The following is an 18,795-nucleotide window of genomic DNA, read 5'->3' on the forward strand; positions in this document are numbered from 1 at the left end:
ATTTTAAAAATAGACCGTAATATACCGAACAATTGTCGAAATATACCGATATACCGTCGACTCAATTTTGACGTCAAAATATACCAAAAAGTATAAAATACACTGTAAACGGTCACAAAGTGCAGCAACCAAATGTCTTATTGCCTTTTTATGACTTTTACTTTTAATTTATTTAAATTACAGCTTACAATTCAAGACAATAACGTTTAAAAAAGCTTCAACTTTCTGTAATATTCAAAATTCTCTGACTTATTCTTAAAAAATAACCAAAACTTTTCCGGAACAATTTGGGTATTCTTCCATGTTTTGAAAGGCTTAATCTTAATATGTATGTGCACACACCCAATAATCTGGGGAAAAAAATTGAAAAATAAGACATACTCTTATTTCAATGCTAAATATTCAATGAACTCTCGATTCGAAAGCGTTTGTTAATAGCAATTGACCATTCTCAGTTTTTAAGCACTTTTCTAGCTATATATCAATATTGGAATACATAAAACAAGTTCCAATAATTGTTTGGTAATACGAAAAATTCAGAATTCTAAAAAAAAAAATATTTCACTTTAATACTTAAACTTGATTCTCGCTTATAGCAACCAAATTAGACTAAAATTCTGTAGAGATTGTGCCAGATCAATCATGATCACGGTGAGCAGCTATCGATGTGGTGTTCTCACAGAACATTTCACATTTAGCAGAACTGTGAGAACCATCTATAATATTCCGCAACTACATGAGCCCCCAGGTCTTATGTGACAGTTCATATGGAAAATGTCCCCATCGTAGCCAGCATTATTGCTGCCGCTGCAGTTGTTGTTTTTCCTATTGGCACATGGATATGGCTGATGGATTATGATTGGGCGCGACAAGCGATCGGAAATTAAATGTTACATTGCGGGCGATGATGAGGATGATGCTTGGGAATTGATCACGAAACGACTACCGATTGCATTGTTCTTATTACTATTGTACACATTGCTCATTCGCAAATGTTCGAAGGTGAGGGGCTTGCTGAGATTTTTGTCGCGCTTTTTGTAGAACTCATTGAAATCGAGCCGTGTGCCGAAGAGCTGCAGTTGGGGATCATCGCTGCTGTTGAGGCCCATCATAAAGCCACTCACAGCCTTCTCGTAGGAACAGGAAATGCCTTCGAGGCCGCGACAGGCGATAATTACCTTCTGCTCGAACATCTTCCGCTCCTGGTCCCGTTCCATTTTCTCTTCAGTGGTCAGGCCAAAGCGGCCCTCCCTCTCGGATTCGGCAATCTTTCTCTCCAATTCCTCGCGGGCACTTTGCTCTTTGAAGCATTCTTTATAGAAGCTGGCCTGCCAGATTTCCAGGGCGATGATGTTCTCGAACACGGTCTCCAGGTGCCGTTCCTTGTCGGTCGTGGAATTAATGAAACATCCCACGGTAATGTCATCGAGGAATGACTCATGGGCATTAAGTATCTCATCCAGTCCGGTCGCGTGATACATATGCCCCTGCAGAGTCACCCAATTGCATTCGATGACCTCAAACAGGACGTAGTACTGCATTTGATGGATAAAATGCATAATCTCGGACGTGAAGAGGTGAAGTCGGTACGACGCCCTGCTTATTTCAGCACTCATTTTGCGTAATTTCTGAAAATAGTCAAAGTGAAAATCAAATAAGTAAAACGCGCCAAATGTGGTGCTGACTAAAAGAGAGGTGGCAACATTGTAGCCATGGTCGATATCATTGGTTATCGAAACTAACATTTTGTTTACATTTGAGATTTGTCTTTTGAAAAGTTAATCTCGTCTTATCTGGTACACCCATCACGTTGCAGATTACCATGTCTTCTTCAATCTTCAAGGATTTGCCAGAACAACATCCGCGTCTCCTTATTCCGGAACTATGCAGGCAATTCTATCACCTGGGCTGGGTGACCGGCACCGGCGGCGGCATGAGCATGAGATTAAAGTGAGTAAAAAACCAACTGGCAGTGGAACAACGAAAAAATCTAAAGATTGCCAACTATAGCAATGAGATCTACATAGCCCCATCAGGGGTGCAGAAGGAGCGCATGCAACCGGAGGATTTGTTTGTTCAGGATATCGATGGGAAGGATCTGCAAATGCCGCCCGAGATACGAGCACTGAAAAAGAGCCAGTGCACACCGCTCTTCATGCTGGCCTATCGACACCGCAACGCCGGCGCCGTCATACACACCCACTCGCAGCATGCGGTGATGGCCACGCTGCTGTGGCCGGGAAAAACCTTCCGCTGCACGCACCTCGAGATGATCAAGGGAGTGTACGACGATGCGGACAAGCGTTATCTGCAATATGACGAGCAATTGGTAGTGCCCATCATCGAGAACACGCCCCACGAACGTGACCTGGCCGACAGCATGTACGCGGCCATGATGGAGTATCCCGGCTGCAGTGCCGTTCTGGTCAGACGACACGGGGTCTATGTATGGGGCCAGACATGGGAGAAGGCCAAAGCCATGTGAGTAACAAATGGATAAATATGCCGCAGAGATTTCCTAACTCTCCTTCCACACACACACACACACACACAGATCTGAGTGCTACGATTACTTGTTCTCGATTGCCGTGGAAATGAAGAAGGCTGGCCTCGACCCGGAGACGTTTGTGGATGCCTCCAAGGCATAGAGAAGAGTGGCATTTGGCAATTGATAAAATATAAGCAATGTTTGTTAAATATAGTTAAATTCCTGCATCGGCCGGGGCATTATCTGGCCACTTCAAGTCTCCTTATCTCGCTTTTTTATTGGCATTTCGAATTCGTTGCGCACTTTGTTCGGGAGGTCCACTCCACAGCCTGGTTACAGTAACAGTCGATAGCGCCGCTTTTAACATTCGCTGTTAAGTGCGATAGGTAAATGTTAAAGTCTAAACTCCACACAATTGCCACCAAACTAATTGCACAATATTCATAAATTGGTAGGAAAAAAATAGCTAAATTTTCAAACTTCCTTGCGTCACTGTGCCATCAGCTGGCCGGGTGGTGAGCGAGAGGGAGAGAGCACAACCACCATCACATCAGCAGCATATCCAATGGGAGTGAGAAAACCACCCGTATGCAAGCCGGCTGTCCCCCAACAGTATTGCCAATTTAGCTAATTTATAGCTAGGTTTGCTAGTACTTATCAGGCTACGTAAAATATATAGGCTGCAAAGCGTACATTATCCGTGCCATGTATTGGTACAATGGCTAATCAAAATGACCTAAAAAGTCATATACAAATCTTTCTTGAATGAGAAAAGAATGTGTTGATACAAAAAAAAGTTGGCACTTTTTTCCTACAAAACCCGCTAATTCGTCAAAAAAGTTGGCAGCACTTGCTACCCACACTATCGCTATTGCGAGAAAATAAAACCAACGACTCTGCACGCTTTTGGCTCATTATTCTTCTATTCACGGCGTAAGCATTTGTCCCCCCGCGCGCTCCTCCTATTTATTAACACTTTATTTAGTTAAACAACAGCACCCCGAGAAACAACCAAAAAAAAACCATAAACATGAGTCTACAGTCGGATGCCGTTTTCCAGAAAATCATCGATGGCCTGAAGGAGAACGAGGCTAAGGCCAAGGCGGTGAATGGTGTGTTTGTCTACAAAATCACCAAGGATGGCAAGGTGGCCAAGGAGTGGAGTAAGTAACTCAAATATGAAGCACCCTGCGCGATATACCAACACACACACACACGCACACTAATTTTCTGTGGGTTTACGTGGTTTTTTCTACGGGTGTGTGTGTGTGCTTGTGTTTTGTGGAAAGTTCAAAGTGCAAAATGTTTTGCACTTCGGCACCAGCTGTTTGTTGCCTTTTTTCTATATTTGCATTACATTACATTACTTTGCTGCTTATTTTTGTATAGCTCTGGACTGCAAGAGCGCCAAGGCCTATGAGGGACCCGCACAGGGCGTCAAAGTGGACACCACACTGACGGTGGCCGATGAGGATATGGTTGATATTGCCCTCGGCAAGCTCAATCCCCAGGCTGCATTCATGAAGGGAAAATTGAAGATTGCCGGCAACATCATGCTCACACAGAAGCTGGCACCTCTGCTCAAGACCGATGCCAAGTTGTAAGAGGCACAGCAAGGAGCAGCAGCAGCATTCCACAAGCAGTCACATTTCTGTATATGTATTTTTTTTCGTATTCATATGTTTTTGTTTCACCCTCTAATTAATGTTATTTTTGTACGGGCAGTTGTGTGTTTTCTTTTCTATCGAAATATAGAAAATAATGCATAAGAGAAAACAAGGATAAGGCACTTTATGTATGCCCTTTGAGACTTGTGCGTGTACCCGGGAAATGGGCAATCATTCACGGATTAGATTACTGTCACCCCCGAGCATTAATCTAATCTGCACGCGACCACTCTGCTTTAATTTGTTGCCCGAAGTCCCACCCAAATTGCATTATCGATCAGGGCGGGCAGGAGAGTGGGAGAGTGTGACCCTCGAAAGTGATAAGAAATTTGTTGGAGTGTAGGACTGTAAGCCAACTCACCTTGCCATTGGTCATCTGTTCTTTCCAGATCTTTGTCGACAGCACAAACTCCATGTGCTTAATGCGCCACAGTGGCTTGAAGAGCGCCTTGTACGTGCACATGGTCGGCTCCAGCATGGTGGCCAGCGGACCCTGTACCACATATTGCAGCGATACAATGTCCCAGCCCTTGTCGCCCATTAGCGGTTTCTGTGCGACCACATCCAAATGGTTTAAGATCTCTGGATCATCGTACTGCGCATTGGTGCAGCGCAGGGACGAGTCCAGCATGGCCGAAAGATCATGGGCAAAGATTTCAGTGCCTGGCTTCTCCAGTTCATCTCTGTAAGGAGAATTGATTTATTTATTATTTCAAAAGATTAACAGGCTTCAGACTTACTTCATGTGCTCGATGAAGACGCTGACAAAGTCACCCTGTCCAAGTAGTAAGTATCGTCGCATGCATTGCAGATGATCCAAGAGCTTGTGCGGACCCACCATGTAGTCGAGGACACTCTTGGAGGTGGTCTGATAGCAGACCTCTATGGCGGCATGCCATTTTGTGTCCTGTGTGTAGGAGAAAATGTCGCCAGCTAAAAATAAAAAAACACTCAGCATAAGGCTGCCAGTGCCAGGCTACCAGCTCTCGCTTTTGCTTCGTACCATTAGATTCCATGATCTTCTTGAGCTCCCCTTGGTCATTGACCAAATCATTCTTTTCGCACACTTCTCGCAGAAAGTTAATGCTCTTGCCGGTGCGCAGGATCTTGTCGGCCAGCTCTTGGCAAATAAATTTCGGCAGCATTGGAATGCGCAAACGAAACTTGTCGTGCCACAGGCGATCGGGCCCCACATCGGTCAGCGCCTCCACAAAGAACTCGCTGTGTATGTCCGTGATGTTGCCCTCGAGCATCCATTGAGAGATCATGCGCGCCAGCGGTCGACACATGGCCGCGAGCAGATCATTGGCGAGTTTATCCACCGCTGGATTGCCATCATACAAGAATTCCCACACAACGGATATCAGTTCGCCGCCCTTTTTCATCATGCAGGCATGAGCGATCTTGGTCAGCCATTGCATGCGATGCAGGGGCTTTATGTACCACGCCAGCAGCTTGAATAGCGTCACCTGCTCCTGCTGTCCGTCTTGCCACTCCGCTTCGCGAGGGCTAAAGCTACTCTTCCTTTGGGCCTTCTTGAACGCATTCACCTGATCGTGCAGCAGCGACACCTCGCCATGATAGTCCCCAAGCTCCTTGCGCAGAAAGCATGTCAGCGCCTGCCCCATGCAACCGAGGGCGCTGTAACCCTTCGAGGGATCGGCATATTCGGTCACACGATCGTGATAGTAGCCCAGCTCGGAGAGGCGCAGCATGAGGCCAGCATCGCCCGTCGTCAGCAATTGAATGTTTGTCGTGTCGAGCTTAAAGCGCCCCGTGATGACATCTTTTCGCAGATATTTGCCTTGAATGCCCGTAAACGAGAAAAGGGCATTCGTGACCATGTCCAAGCTTTCATCCACATACTTTTCGCTTTGCAAGTCCTCCGTGTAGTTGGGCATTTGATCCTGCCCCAAGCCAGCACTTGACAGATTGGGATCATAGCTATAGGAGGTACCATTCTCTTGCTGTTGCTGCTTTTGCTGCTGCTGGTCCTGCTCCTTCTGCTGCTGTTGCTGGCTATGGGCGTAGGTACCAGCCAATCGCTCAGAGAGCACCTCTTTAAGGTTATCCGTGGCCTCAGGGCCCATGCGTTGGCCACCGGACATAAAGTAACGTGGATCTTCCTGCCTCTCATCGGGACTGGGTAACTTGAGGTCAGGAACCAGCGGTTGCCCAACCTTGCGATTGGGCTTAATATTCGTGGGATGCAGGTACGATGACTCCAGAATGTCCAGCAGAAAGTTCATCACGGCTTCGCGTCGCTTCTCATCCGTTTTTAGCTTCAAGAACTGTGTGTACGTTTTCAGGAACACATTCCCGGGCAACTCCTCCCTGTTGCCATTCGGACTTGGCTTCGAGTTGAGCGTGCGCATAATTTTAATCACACAATCATCCTCGCTCAGGATCCGCACCGACTCGTTCAACGAGTAGGGCATCTCCAATATCCTATCCAAGGCATTGTTCACCAGAAGATCTGTCGGAGATTGGGTCCGTAAGCAAGGAAGGAAAGGATGCACAAGGAGATTAACACTTACCATTTTCCTCGGCATGCTGGGGACCGTTGATGAATTGGTAGATTTGCGACAGGAACTGCCGTATATAGTGCATTGGAGTCGCTGGACCCATTTTCTCTGGGTCTGTGTCCTTTGTTTCGGACATATTCGTTGCTAGACGACCAAACTATATTCACACGGTAAATGATGCAATTTTTTCTACACGCGCGCGCAAATACAAACCACGAACAGACCAGATTCCGAAGCGTTGGATATGGCGTTGGTGGGCGCGAGGGGAAACAAAAAGACGGCAACTGCTTGGCAAAAACTTTGTTTAACTGCCTAGGCGCGCTACTTTGCTATTGAGATTTTCTGATACTACGGCGTTTGCTGGAAATGCAGCTTAATCAAATGCTTAACCACAAAGTAACCGTGTAGTGTATTTAACAAAAAACAAATCTAATAAACTAATAATACCAACAAACATAAGAACGCGTATCGATAGCGCCCTCGAAAAAGTATCCACACATCGACTGTTCCACCATCGATAGTTTTTTCCCCGGCAAAATTGAACATCACTAGACGGTGTCGGCAGGAGCTTGCGAATTAAAAAAGGAGAACCGCAATAAGTATTTAGACAAATGAAATAATTAATTTATTAAAATGTTTATGAAATATTTACACACATATATATACAAAAAAAATCCACTTAGAAAATGTATTTACACAAAATCCATCCGAAATATTAGATATTTTTTAGCTATTGATATTTATCAACATTACCGGACGGTTCTTATTTTCTAAGAATATATGTATGTACATACATATGTATAAAGAAAATTAATTGTTTTTTGCTTCTTTTGTTACTTGATTTTTGCAGTTGCATCGATACTATCGACTGTTCATACAATCGATGTTTTGCCAACTTCTGCCGTTCACCTATATCGATACTGCAGAGAAAATAATCAAAAACTATTTTGTAAATAAAACTATGGAAAGCCCATTAAAACGCTGCTATGGGCGTGACTGTGCTACACCCGTATCCTATGCCCGAGGGTAAATCTGGGGGCCCCTATCATCGATTATCTGAGCAAACGTCTGCTGTCGCTTGGAGCTACGCATGCCGGCCAATTCCTGGTCGACTGCGAGACCTTCATATCGACGGCCAGCCGCACAACGGTACACCGGGGTTTGATTGAGATTGAGACGAAGATTGAGTCACGTGACGCCCGATTCGAGTTCGGCGACTTTGTAATCAAGCTCGGATCCGTCACCATGATGGAGCACTTCAAGGGCATCTCCATCGAGATCGAGTACAATTCCTGCATGATACTGTCCTACTGCTGGGAGATGATACGCGAAATACTGCAGGGCCATGGGCCAGCAGCAGACATGTACGAGCCCACGGACACTGTCAAGCGATATCTTGAGCAGTTCACCAACTACCGAAAGCATGTGTCCATGCATGGCTCCATCAGCGGCGGCATACAAGGAGCGCTAGGAGGACAGCAGCAACAACAGCAGCCCGTGCACATGTCCCTCTCGCCGGAGATGGGTGCGGCAGGGGGCCTGGGCATGAATCGACCCTGATGCGAGGTCAAGCTGGAGCCGCCCCATGCTCCTGCAGCGACACTGGAAACTGACTGAGCCGATGGCCTCTCGATGCACGATGCATTGAACAGATAAACAACTACTTAATAATGCTTTTATTTTTAATGTATATGTTTAACACAATAGTTATATATATTATATATATGTAGATGTGTAGGGTTGTGAGTGTGTTTCCTCTGTTTACCGTGTCTGTGTGTAATCGTCTTAAAAAAATATATATAGCTGGAGGTAAAAAAATTTCGAATTTTTTCTCTTCAATGTGGGGGCTTTTGATGGTTTTTCTTCCATGAGTTTTAGCTTTTCTCCTTCTTTTGTACAACAAAAAATGATTAGCCTGATTTCGCATCCAACTGTTATACAACGAAAAACGGAAGTGGTAGGGAAAGTGGAAACTTCTTATAATAGAAAATGCAATTACTCCTGTTTTGAATTACAAAAAAAAAAAAAACAAAAAACAAAAGAATATTTACCGATGAAAAGAAATTGATATTCTGTATGGGGGGAGGGTTCATCATGGTTCATTCGGTAATATATATAAATATATATATATATCTGTATGTATGTAGGTATGTATATTTTAAACATAATTATGTGTACGCCGCGGCGCTAGTCTTCTCACACACACACGAAAATAAAACGTATCTATATGCAAGATTGCTTAAGGATTCCGCTTAAGGAAGTACAAAAAATGTAAGTAAATTAAACAATTAAATCATCATGTGCTTAACTATAGTTAATAACAATTTGTTTGGATTACACGCACAAGGCTCTCCGAAATAAAATGGAAAACATCCACGGGATCGTTTTAAAGAAAAAAATGATTAAATTTGAAGAACAAAAAAGTACTCTAATATGGAAACATGTTGAAAATTACAATTATTTTGACATTTTATGTGTGCCGCCACTAAGTATAGTTTTGGCCACAGTTTCGCTGCTGTTTTAATTCACTTTTACTCTTAATTTTATACAATATAATAATGTTAATGAGTGCCTGACTGCGTGCGTGTGTGTGTGTGGTTGTTGTTGTTGTGTATAACAGTACGTATAAGTAATTGCTTCGCTTGCAAGTGAGAGACATACTATAAATGGCAGCCGTGCTATAAGTACGCCGCTGATCTGATCCATCAATCCGTTCGTTCGTTCATTCTTTACTCAAAAACAACCTCAATTTCCAGGCTTTACTTCATAAAAGACAAATGCAATTCAATATGCGCCGCCGTAGCCGTTACTTAAGGGTTCCTTCGTTCCTACTTTCTTTCTTTCTTTTTTGTTTTGCTTCGGGCGGTAGTGGATCTCTACTTTTGTTTATACACATATTTAAAATATATACTTCTTGCTTTAGATTTGCTGTTTCTCGTTAGATTAATATATATGTATGAATGTTTATGTATTGTATGGTTCTTGTTTATGTTAAATCGTATGGTTATAGTTTTAAACGCGGAGATCAACTTCCGGATTGATTGTTTAGTGTTAAGTGTTGTTTTTGTTGTCGGCTTTTTCTTTGTTTGCTTGTGTGTGTGTCTTGCTCGTTAGTTTAGCGATAGTTTCTCTCTCACGGTATGCAGGATCAATAAAATTTGCGACAAATAATGCACTTCTCTCTTATACTGCTGCATCCATCCTCTTGATGTTTTGCTCCTTTTTTGTAGGTTCTTCTTTCCACCGCTCAAATATATCCTTTATCTGTTGTTGTTGTTGTTGTTGTTGTTGTTGTTATAGTTTTGGTTGACTTTTGGTTGTTTTTGTTTTGTTTGGGGTGTGGGGCGGGGCTTTTTATATAAGCACACTACATAAGTCCAGCCCATTTTAGAAAAGTTTTCCCCAATTTAGTCGCGCATGGGAAAGATAGCCGGCTTCACATGACCGCCATCGCCTTCCGAGACAAAGCGCTTGCGTCCGCTGTAAGTACAAATAAAATAAAACTATTAGATCATGTAATGTCATTCCATATTTAATTTAACATTATTGATCTTCACTTGGAGCGTCTGCTCCGTTCTGTCACTTTATTCAGAATGCTTATTTTTTTCTTCCTTCCACTCTCTTATTAAGAACACAGAATTAGCCTTGGTTGGAACTCTTGTGAAAGTCCAGTAATTTATTTAAATTTATGTGCACATTGCCTACAACAAATTAAATCAATTAATATATTGATAAGCTTTACGGATCAGTTGACAATAAAATTAACTCTTTTTAGTTTTTTCTTTTAGTATGAAAATTGTTGCATCTGCACCAAATCTTGCTTGAGAAAAAAGAGAAGAGTTATTGCCCACACACACACAAACACTCGCACACACTGGAACACGCACTTTGTAATTACACAATTATGCAATGCAATGCAAGCAAACAAAGAACAAGGCAACAAAACAAAACGGATAAAAATGTTGCATAAAATCTTTGCTCAAATTTGGCAACAACAACAAAATAAAAATCTAAAACAACAAACAATTTGCACAAAAGTTCATTCAACCGCTGACCCTTTTTTAGCTCTGTCGCTCTCTTTGCCCAGACTGCTGCTCTCAGCTGCAGAGTACTGCAAAAACAAAACAGCTGTGCTGGTAGGTAGTGGGTGAGAGAGCAGTTGATGCACTGCACACTGCACTGCGGACAGTCTATGCACTGGTCTCTGCAGACAGTTTCCAAAGCATTAAAACTAGTTTTTGTTATATTTAGTGTTGGTTTTTTTTTGTTTTGCATTGAGAGAGCCGGCGTCTGCTCTGACAAGCGCAATCGAAGAATTCTAAGCTGCAAAGCAAAACAACAAAATAGGGCCAAGCGGAGCCTTAATTGCTGCATTTAAATATAGAAAAAGAAAAAAAAAAAAAAGAGTAAAGTAAAATAAAATAAATTGTGAAATGATAAGTTGTGAGCGACACACAGCCAACAAGAACAAAGCACAAGAGAGCGAGTGGAGCGGAGAGGATAACAACAGCAAGGCCTCCAAGAAGCAGCAGCTGCATCGCGCAGCAGACAGTGATGCGCATTTAGCTTTTCTCGCACTTGTAGATCTGGCAGCCCGGAGCTCTTGTTCAACCGTTTCGTGATTCCTTCGACACAGGGTCTTAGCTCTTATTAGCTCTTATTTAAATTGGTTTTAAAGATCAGTATTAAGAACATATACTTCGGCCATTTCTACTGTTAAAGCATCACCCACCAAACTCATCATACATTTGGATATCCAAGTTTGGCCATTTGCTCCGCCATAATCTCACCACCACCCTTGATACCCCGTTATGTGCAATTTACATATCTGACATTGAGTTTGGACTTTTTTCAGCTGTTTTCTTTTTTTTTTTTGCTTGTAGTTTATTTTTGTATCATAAATTTGGCTTTTTATAGAAATCTGAGCAGTTTCGTTGACGGTGTTGGCGTCTGCCACAACGTCCAGGGGTATTGTGTACAAATGTATGTATTAGTGAATGGCTGTTGTTTTGTTGCTGATTTTAGTTGTTGCATTTAGTTGTGCGCTTAAAGTGGCAAAGAGCAATAGCCGCAGCCAAGGCGAATGCAAATGCAGCAGTTACAACAACAGCAGAGGCAGCGGCAGCAGTAACAGCAACTAAAGTGGGAGTGGCAAGCAGGTCGATAACAGCAACTTGGCCGCCATGTTTACCTTCGCGCAAACACACACACACACTAAAGACGATCTTGAGCCACATGCAGGTTGTTGCACCAAAAGTTTGATGCGATAAAAAAGTTAAATACAAATACAAAACCAAACGTCGATAAGAGCCGTCCTCTCCCTATTAATATTGAGTACATATTTATGTACATGTACATATGTACATACATACGTATGTATGTATGTAACTACATATGTACATGCATACATGTGGCTCTTTTTTAAGAACAGATAAAAACAAGAAGAAAAGCCGCCTATCATCGGTGACGAAGCTTTTGATACCCTCTCGTGCAGCTGATTCGATTATCTATACAATTGATCGATCAGTATTATGGAAGAACAGTGAGCTTTTTGCCTTTTGCAACAATTCTTCGGCACTCCCCCACATGACATTTGAAAAGCTTCTAAGAACATGAATGCTTAGGTATGGCATATAAAAACAAGGATTGCTTTTCGATCGATTATTATACATACATTTATACATAGCTTAAAAATGAAAACTGATCGAGAATTAGTAATCACACATTATGGAGGAGGGTAGAGGGATAATATTCTCGCCGTAAAACATTGCAACACACACACACACTCTCTGCAAGGGGATAATCAAACAGCGAGCGATTTTGGCCCCAAGGCGAGAAGAGTGGAATAAATCAACAATTAAATATGCAGAACAAAAACCGAAAGAGAAAAACAAAAGAAACGGAAAGTAGGAAAAACAAAGAGCAAAACAAGTCTAGGAGTAAATTCACACATACATTGGTATTCGTGGATATGTATGCATATAAATATGTATACATATAAATATAACTAGCCGGCACCTGATAAACCGGCAACTGGCCAGGCGGACTGCCCCAATGGATGACGCGGCGCCCCCGTCAGTGTCGAAGCAAAAAGCTAAACTGCGCAATAGAAATTTCATAAACAAACAGGTACATACATATGCATATCGCTGTTTATAGCGTGTATAGGAATATACCTGTATGCATGCACATATGTATATAAGAAATTGAGCTAAAAGCGTATAAAGAACATAAACAGCAAGAAAAAGAATAATAAACAAGTCGAAGCCGGCAAAAACAAAATATAAACTTATACAGATAAAGGCACATCACATACATATTCATACATATATGGACTTCTCAGCAGAGTCCAAAGCAGAACAAACACATTCGGCTATAATGATTCAAAGGGACACCCTACAAAATTACAGTTAATAAAAGAACCTTGAGAACAAAAAAAGAAAGAGACAGAGGACCCATACGGTTGGACACAATAACAGCTGTTTCTGATTCCTCATAAAAATAGTTTCATAGCAATATCAGCCCATAAAATATCATAAACAAAACAACAAGTGTTCTCAAGTGTTCTCTTTCATTTCAAGGAAGTCTAAACAAATGCCCAAAGTATATTCCATAGCCTTACGCAGAATGAAACTGATATGCCGTGCACTTGATGCTGCAGAGTATTTGCCAGTAAACAACTTTTTATTATGGCGGGGGCAACCCAAGAAGGTGGGTGGCTGGTGTTTATTTTTTTGGGGGCGTGTATCGGTCGGGGCTAAGATTACGTAAAGTGTTACTCGCTCTTATTGCACATTGCAAAAACAATTTTATCACATAGAAAGTCTTCTTTTTTTTTTTGCTTTTGTTTTGTCAATGAGCGTCCATCTCAGACTGTCGATTATTTTCTTATTCTCAGCAGAGATTTGTCCTTGGACAGGGACATTATAAATACTACAGCTACGCATAAAACTAACTGTTGAATGCGCATTAATAATATGAGAGACTTACCGCGATGGCACATTATTAATGATCTTGTCGGTGAGAAAACCGGCACGGTTGCAGCGCTCGACAAAACGATCGAGTATTATATAGGCCAAGGGCACATCCAACACAATATCCGCCATATCATCAAAAGCCCGAATGAAGCCCTAAAACATGGTCAAGAGAGGAAAGAACCATTTAGAAAATGTTCCGAATAGAGACACGATTGATTGCGTACCTGCTCCATGCCTGCTGGCAGCACCAGACAGGTGAGATCCAGCGATTTGAGCAGCTCGCACATTGCCTCCTCAGTGGTCTGGCTAAGCGATTCCAGCGTCATGACAATGGCCTCGTAGACAAGCTCATGATGATAGTGCGGCACCTCGAGGGCACGCAGACAACGATGGGCCTCGGCCACATCACGCGACGATATATACTCCTTGAGCAGCAAAGTCATCTGCTTGGTAATGGTCTTCACCGGGCGCAGGGGCCCACCCATGCCCCAGACATTGTCCAGATGCGCCCAGCCTTGCTTATGGAGCAGCGAGTCGGCACGACGCAAAGCCTGCTCGGCATACTCGCTCAGCTGCAGAGTCTCCTCGGGTTTGGCCACAAACTTCGGTGGGATGCAATCGTCGGCGATGGCGCGGGCCATGAAATTGCCCAGCATGATGGGAGCCTCTGGCGTGTCGAGAATGAGATCGGGCAAGTTGGACAGGAGAATGTTAAAACCCTTTTCTATGTCCTTGCCGGTAATGACACGACCGTATAGATCCGAAATCAGCACCGAGGTCATCTCGCGCTGCGAGTCCTTGTGATCCATGGCTATCTCCACGAGAATCGAGGTAATTTGTTCTCGCAATGGACTTTGCAATATCTCATCAAAGCTAAGCGCCACCTCGTGTGTGTCACCGTGCTCGTAGTACTCTAAGACAATCGGCTCGGCCAGCTTGAAGAACTCCTCCGGTGTGGTCTCAGTGATCACCTCACGCAGCTCCACATTCCGATCATTGCACTCGCTGTCATAGTTCGGATCGTTCTCGTCCTCGTAGAGTTCGGCCAGAGCCTCGGAGCCCGGCAGACCCCACACACCTTTGCCGCCGGCGCCGCCCTTCTTGGGTAGCCCACGGCCCCGGGTTAGGTTCCTTGAGCGACGGCTGTTCTTCCAGCGTCGATGCGGCACCACATAGCCACCTGGTTGTGGTATAATCCCGGTGGCACCGGCAGCGGCGGCGGCACCACCACTGCCAGCAGCACCACTGGCACCACCCGATCCCGGGCCACTGCCATTGGTTAGGGTGGCAACAGTACCATTGCTGCCACTGTGTTGTCTCTGTATGAGCCTCTTGGCCTTTCGCTTAATGCGTCCGTCGTCGCCGACGGGTAGCGGCTTCTTGATGAGACCAAGGCCATTGGAGCCGCTGCCATTGAGCACCACCGCCTGGATCTCGCCATTCAGCTCGCGCTCCACAGAGCTCTCCTTGGAGTCCGAGCCGCCAGAGTTGTGGCGTCGACCGCCGCCGTTGGCATGTTTGGTATGGGATGACGATTCGACTTCCATGATTGCTTTCTTTCCTTTACCTTTCTGCTTGCCCCGCTTGGAATGAACTGAAAAATATGCGCTGTGTTTGGGATCCGTGTTGGTTTTTGTACTGTGACACCAGGTGCCGGTCCTTACTGCAATAAACACCAAACAAAGTAATGCGAAACGGGCAAAAGCTTGTTAGAATGTGGCTCAAAGTTGATAATTTTAATGCTTTCCATGTCTGTCTGGGGTCTGAGGTCTGGTTCTGCTTGTTCAAAGCTTGTTTATTTCTGACAAAAGGCAAAAACACATGCTGTCTGGCACGTCGCCTCCATTCATTTGTATAATGTAAGCGATATGTAGACACATAAACATTTACAAGAATATAATTTCTCAGTTATTTTGCAGCATTTAAAGTTGTACTATCAATAGCCAGAGACAACAATAACGGTATTGCGTCTTTGGAAAATTAAAAGTGTGTGTTGGCAAACTCTCCCTAGTCAAAATTCAAGGTCACAAACACAGGCATACAAACGACATAATTTGTGTTACCGTTAAAGCTCTAGCAGCACCCGGCAAAACATTAGCGCCATCCCTGTCCAACCAATAACTTCGAAATGGAGTTTCTATATGACAGACAGCTGCTGACGTGTGTGAAAAGGAGCAGCAGACCAAAAAGCTTATACTACCCTTCTCCTCTTTGACACCCCATCATTGCTTATGTTGCATTTTTTCGAGCATGTAAACCATACAATACATAAAAACAACAAACATACATACTTATGTATGCATGTATTGTATGTACAGCAGAGTTGTCTCTGAGGTTTGTTATTGCGTCGCTGTTGCTTTTGCTTCTACTTCTTTTACACTCCCCTCCGTCCAATTCTTTTGGTTTGTTCTTATGTACTGTGGCCGCTCGTTCGTTTATATGCTGTAACCGGTTTTTATGTTTGTTTTGCCCGATTTAACCTTGAAAGTTTTAGTGCGTTTCACGAAATTTCTATGTTATTGCCGCGGCATGGACATCCTATCCCTTTCGCACTCTCCCCGGAGCCATGTTCGCACTTGTTGTGCCCCCTTTTTCGTGATAGGGCGCAAAAACAAAACAATGTTCGGCTGTTCGTTCTCGCTCTCTCTCTCTCTCTCTTTTTATTACTCTCTCAACATGGAAATTGAGGGGGGGGATTGTGGAGGGAGCATAAAACCGACGCTGCCGAAATTGCGTCGCAAAATTGTTCAAAGCTCAGAGGCCTAGCAGAAGAAGAAGAATACTACAGCAGCGGCAACGTTGTATGCTGAATGTACGGTAGTAGTACAGTGTCAGGTAAAAATATCTGGGCTACCTACATATACTTTGTGTGCATATTTTTGTATGTGATTACAGTAAATAAGCAAAAGAAATGCACTCTTGACATAAGATATGCACTGATTCCTGCGGTAGCCAAGCCAAGTACATAAATAAACAAATATTGTATAAATTAAAACAAGCAAACAAAAACAAATGTTGATACCACCATCTCCCTTGGTCACAGAAGGCAGCTGTTTTTCAGCTACATACGCGACTGTTCGGTTGTGCGTGCGTGCGTGCCGGTCCAATTTATCACGTAGACCAATCTCCTCCACTCACAATAGGAAAATTCTCGAAATTTGTAAAAACCACTTGGCGGTTTTCTTTAGATGCGTGGAGGTAGCAGGCTCTTTATTTTTTCACAGATTCCTAAAGATCTAATATATGGTGTCAAAAGACCTCAATATTAAAGTAGGATACGATCCTCATTGTAGGGATATACATTTAGGTACACAAAAAAAAAAATCAAAGCCATCCGTTATTTTGTGAAGCGACTGTGACTCCCCCACTCAATTTTATGTATTTTTGTTTTGTATTTTCGCTTTTCGTTTCGCATTCGCCGGCAATTGCCAGTTTTTTTCGCTCACTTTTGATCACTCTTCGCTGATTGTTTTTTTTCTGTCTGTCTTTCCTTATTTTTCCAATCCTCTCCCAGCACTTACCTCTGTGTGGTTTGGCTGCTTGCTTCGCTTCGCACTGCTCAGAGTCTCACTCTATCTCTTCCGATGCTGCCCTACACTCGCGGCGACCACAACGAGGTGACTGCAACTGCAAGAGCAACAGCAGCGATTGGGCCAACTGCAGCAAATGCAACAACAGCGCTGTCGACGTCGACTGGCTGCGTTCACAAGTTGAAGTTGGCGCGCTGCACTGGAGCCTGGGCTGCGCTGAGCCGAACCGAGCCTGTTTTTTTTGTTGGTGTGCTGCTTCTGTCTCTCCTCTCCGTTTCCTCTGCTCTTCCTCGTTCTTGGGCTTTGCGACAATTTTGCGTGGGCCCCAAAATGCAGTGGGAGAAAAGCGATTTTTCAAATTTTCGTCTTAAACACCTTTAAACAGCGCACAACAAAAAAAAATAATTTAGATTTTCCGCGTTGAGCCGATTTGTCTCCTTGGTGCCTCCTGCTTTTTACTGGAACCTACGATGCAGTTGCACACACCCACACACTTGCATACACACGTTGGTATGTATGGAGCTGTGGGATGGAACTTTTATTGTTGCAGTTGTAGCTGCACTTTTCTTCCAATTGCCAATGCAACTCGCTGTTGTCGTTGGAAATTTTCTTTGATTTTGGATTTTTGATGGGTAGAAAAACCGTTTTATTTTTTCCTTGGTGGACTGTGTTGGAGAGAGAAACAAGAAACGCCGAGAACTGCAGTGGTAAACAGTGTGACCGCGGACTTATGGATATAATATACTGCCTGACCCTTAGACATATACCGAAATATACCTCTTTATTTTCAAAATATACCGAACAAATACCTTATTTCCCATATCATTTTACTCCGTTTTGATATTCCGTTTAATATTAGCAGCTAGTGAAGATTCTCCGAAGTAAAACTATAATTTTACCTGCTTGATGAATTAATTCTGCATAAGATTAGCTAGTTTTGGATTGTTTTAAAAAAAAGGATCAAGCTAAAAAAGCGAACCAAAAATAGGCATAAAACGCTACATGAGTGGGAGTGAAAGTTTACACATTTTCACAACTTGTTGCTGGCCAAAAAGTAGTATGTCCTTTGTCTACCCTGTTTCCATAAATTAATATTAAAATGCTGCTTCCAAGCTGCTCTTAAATATTGATATTGACTTTATCTCAGATGAAATGCTTTTAACCTTTTCATTTGTTTTCTATGTACATTTCTATGTATATATATCGATCAAAATACATTTTTGGAATCTATAGCATGCACAATTTCGTTGAGATGGCTCTGCAACAGAGCCTTGAAATAATCAATTCGATGGATTCTTTAATTCATGAACCAAGAAAGAGCGTATAGTCGCTAAGCGATCTTGTTTGTAAATTTGATTAACTTCGTTCTAGCAATAATGTAAGTTATGGAATTGGATACTTCAAATGTTAGGAATTTGCAAGATAATCATCAAAAAATAAACGCTTAGTATCCTCTACGTTGCTGGCTTGGATCAGAGTGTGTTAATGTGGCGGGTATTCGCCCTTCTGTGAATACTATGTAAATAAATACATAAGAGAATTAAAGGAAGCCAAATTTTTAGCGTTGCCAGTAAGTTGGAAGCCCAACCCCTCCACACGCGATATTGC

The 18,795-nt window shown here is 43.1% G+C and overlaps 4 protein-coding genes and 1 pseudogene across 5 annotated transcripts; 3 read left to right on the forward strand and 2 right to left on the reverse strand.

The window, feature by feature from the left end:
* Nucleotides 1–266: 266 nt before the first annotated feature.
* LOC117581556 (gamma-tubulin complex component 3) lies at nucleotides 267–7,150 on the reverse strand. Its single transcript, XM_034268888.1, has 5 exons — nucleotides 6,693–7,150; nucleotides 5,159–6,631; nucleotides 4,896–5,088; nucleotides 4,517–4,838; nucleotides 267–1,628 (listed from the first exon to the last, which is right to left on the reverse strand). The coding sequence occupies exons 1-5, from the start codon at nucleotides 6,814–6,816 to the stop codon at nucleotides 891–893; spliced, it is 2,850 nt and encodes a 949-aa protein (XP_034124779.1). The 5' UTR covers nucleotides 6,817–7,150; the 3' UTR covers nucleotides 267–890.
* LOC117581563 (probable methylthioribulose-1-phosphate dehydratase) lies at nucleotides 1,749–2,749 on the forward strand. Its single transcript, XM_034268896.1, has 3 exons — nucleotides 1,749–1,950; nucleotides 2,011–2,481; nucleotides 2,555–2,749. Exons 1-3 carry the CDS (start codon nucleotides 1,823–1,825, stop codon nucleotides 2,646–2,648), a joined length of 693 nt encoding a protein of 230 aa, XP_034124787.1. The 5' UTR covers nucleotides 1,749–1,822; the 3' UTR covers nucleotides 2,649–2,749.
* On the forward strand, nucleotides 3,474–4,130 carry LOC117581565 (peroxisomal multifunctional enzyme type 2). Its single transcript, XM_034268897.1, has 2 exons — nucleotides 3,474–3,651; nucleotides 3,878–4,130. Exons 1-2 carry the CDS (start codon nucleotides 3,519–3,521, stop codon nucleotides 4,090–4,092), a joined length of 348 nt encoding a protein of 115 aa, XP_034124788.1. The 5' UTR covers nucleotides 3,474–3,518; the 3' UTR covers nucleotides 4,093–4,130.
* Nucleotides 3,745–17,896, reverse strand: LOC117581560 (programmed cell death protein 4). 2 transcript variants are annotated; one of them, XR_004573664.1, is made up of 5 exons: nucleotides 17,179–17,896; nucleotides 13,882–15,320; nucleotides 13,671–13,810; nucleotides 9,258–10,160; nucleotides 3,745–3,759 (listed from the first exon to the last, which is right to left on the reverse strand). XR_004573664.1 is itself a non-coding variant. In XM_034268891.1 (4 exons), the coding sequence occupies exons 2-4, from the start codon at nucleotides 15,202–15,204 to the stop codon at nucleotides 10,088–10,090; spliced, it is 1,536 nt and encodes a 511-aa protein (XP_034124782.1). In that variant the 5' UTR covers nucleotides 15,205–15,320; nucleotides 17,179–17,896; the 3' UTR covers nucleotides 8,526–10,087. The 2 variants fall into 2 exon arrangements, 1 of the variants encoding a protein (XP_034124782.1); XM_034268891.1 differs by lacking the exon at nucleotides 3,745–3,759 and having other exon boundaries at nucleotides 8,526–10,160.
* LOC117581564 lies at nucleotides 7,581–8,631 on the forward strand (annotated as a pseudogene).
* Nucleotides 17,897–18,795: the final 899 nt, after the last annotated feature.

This window comes from Drosophila guanche, unplaced genomic scaffold (genome assembly GCF_900245975.1).
Source record: "Drosophila guanche unplaced genomic scaffold, DGUA_6, whole genome shotgun sequence".
NCBI lineage: Eukaryota > Metazoa > Arthropoda > Insecta > Diptera > Drosophilidae > Drosophila > Drosophila guanche.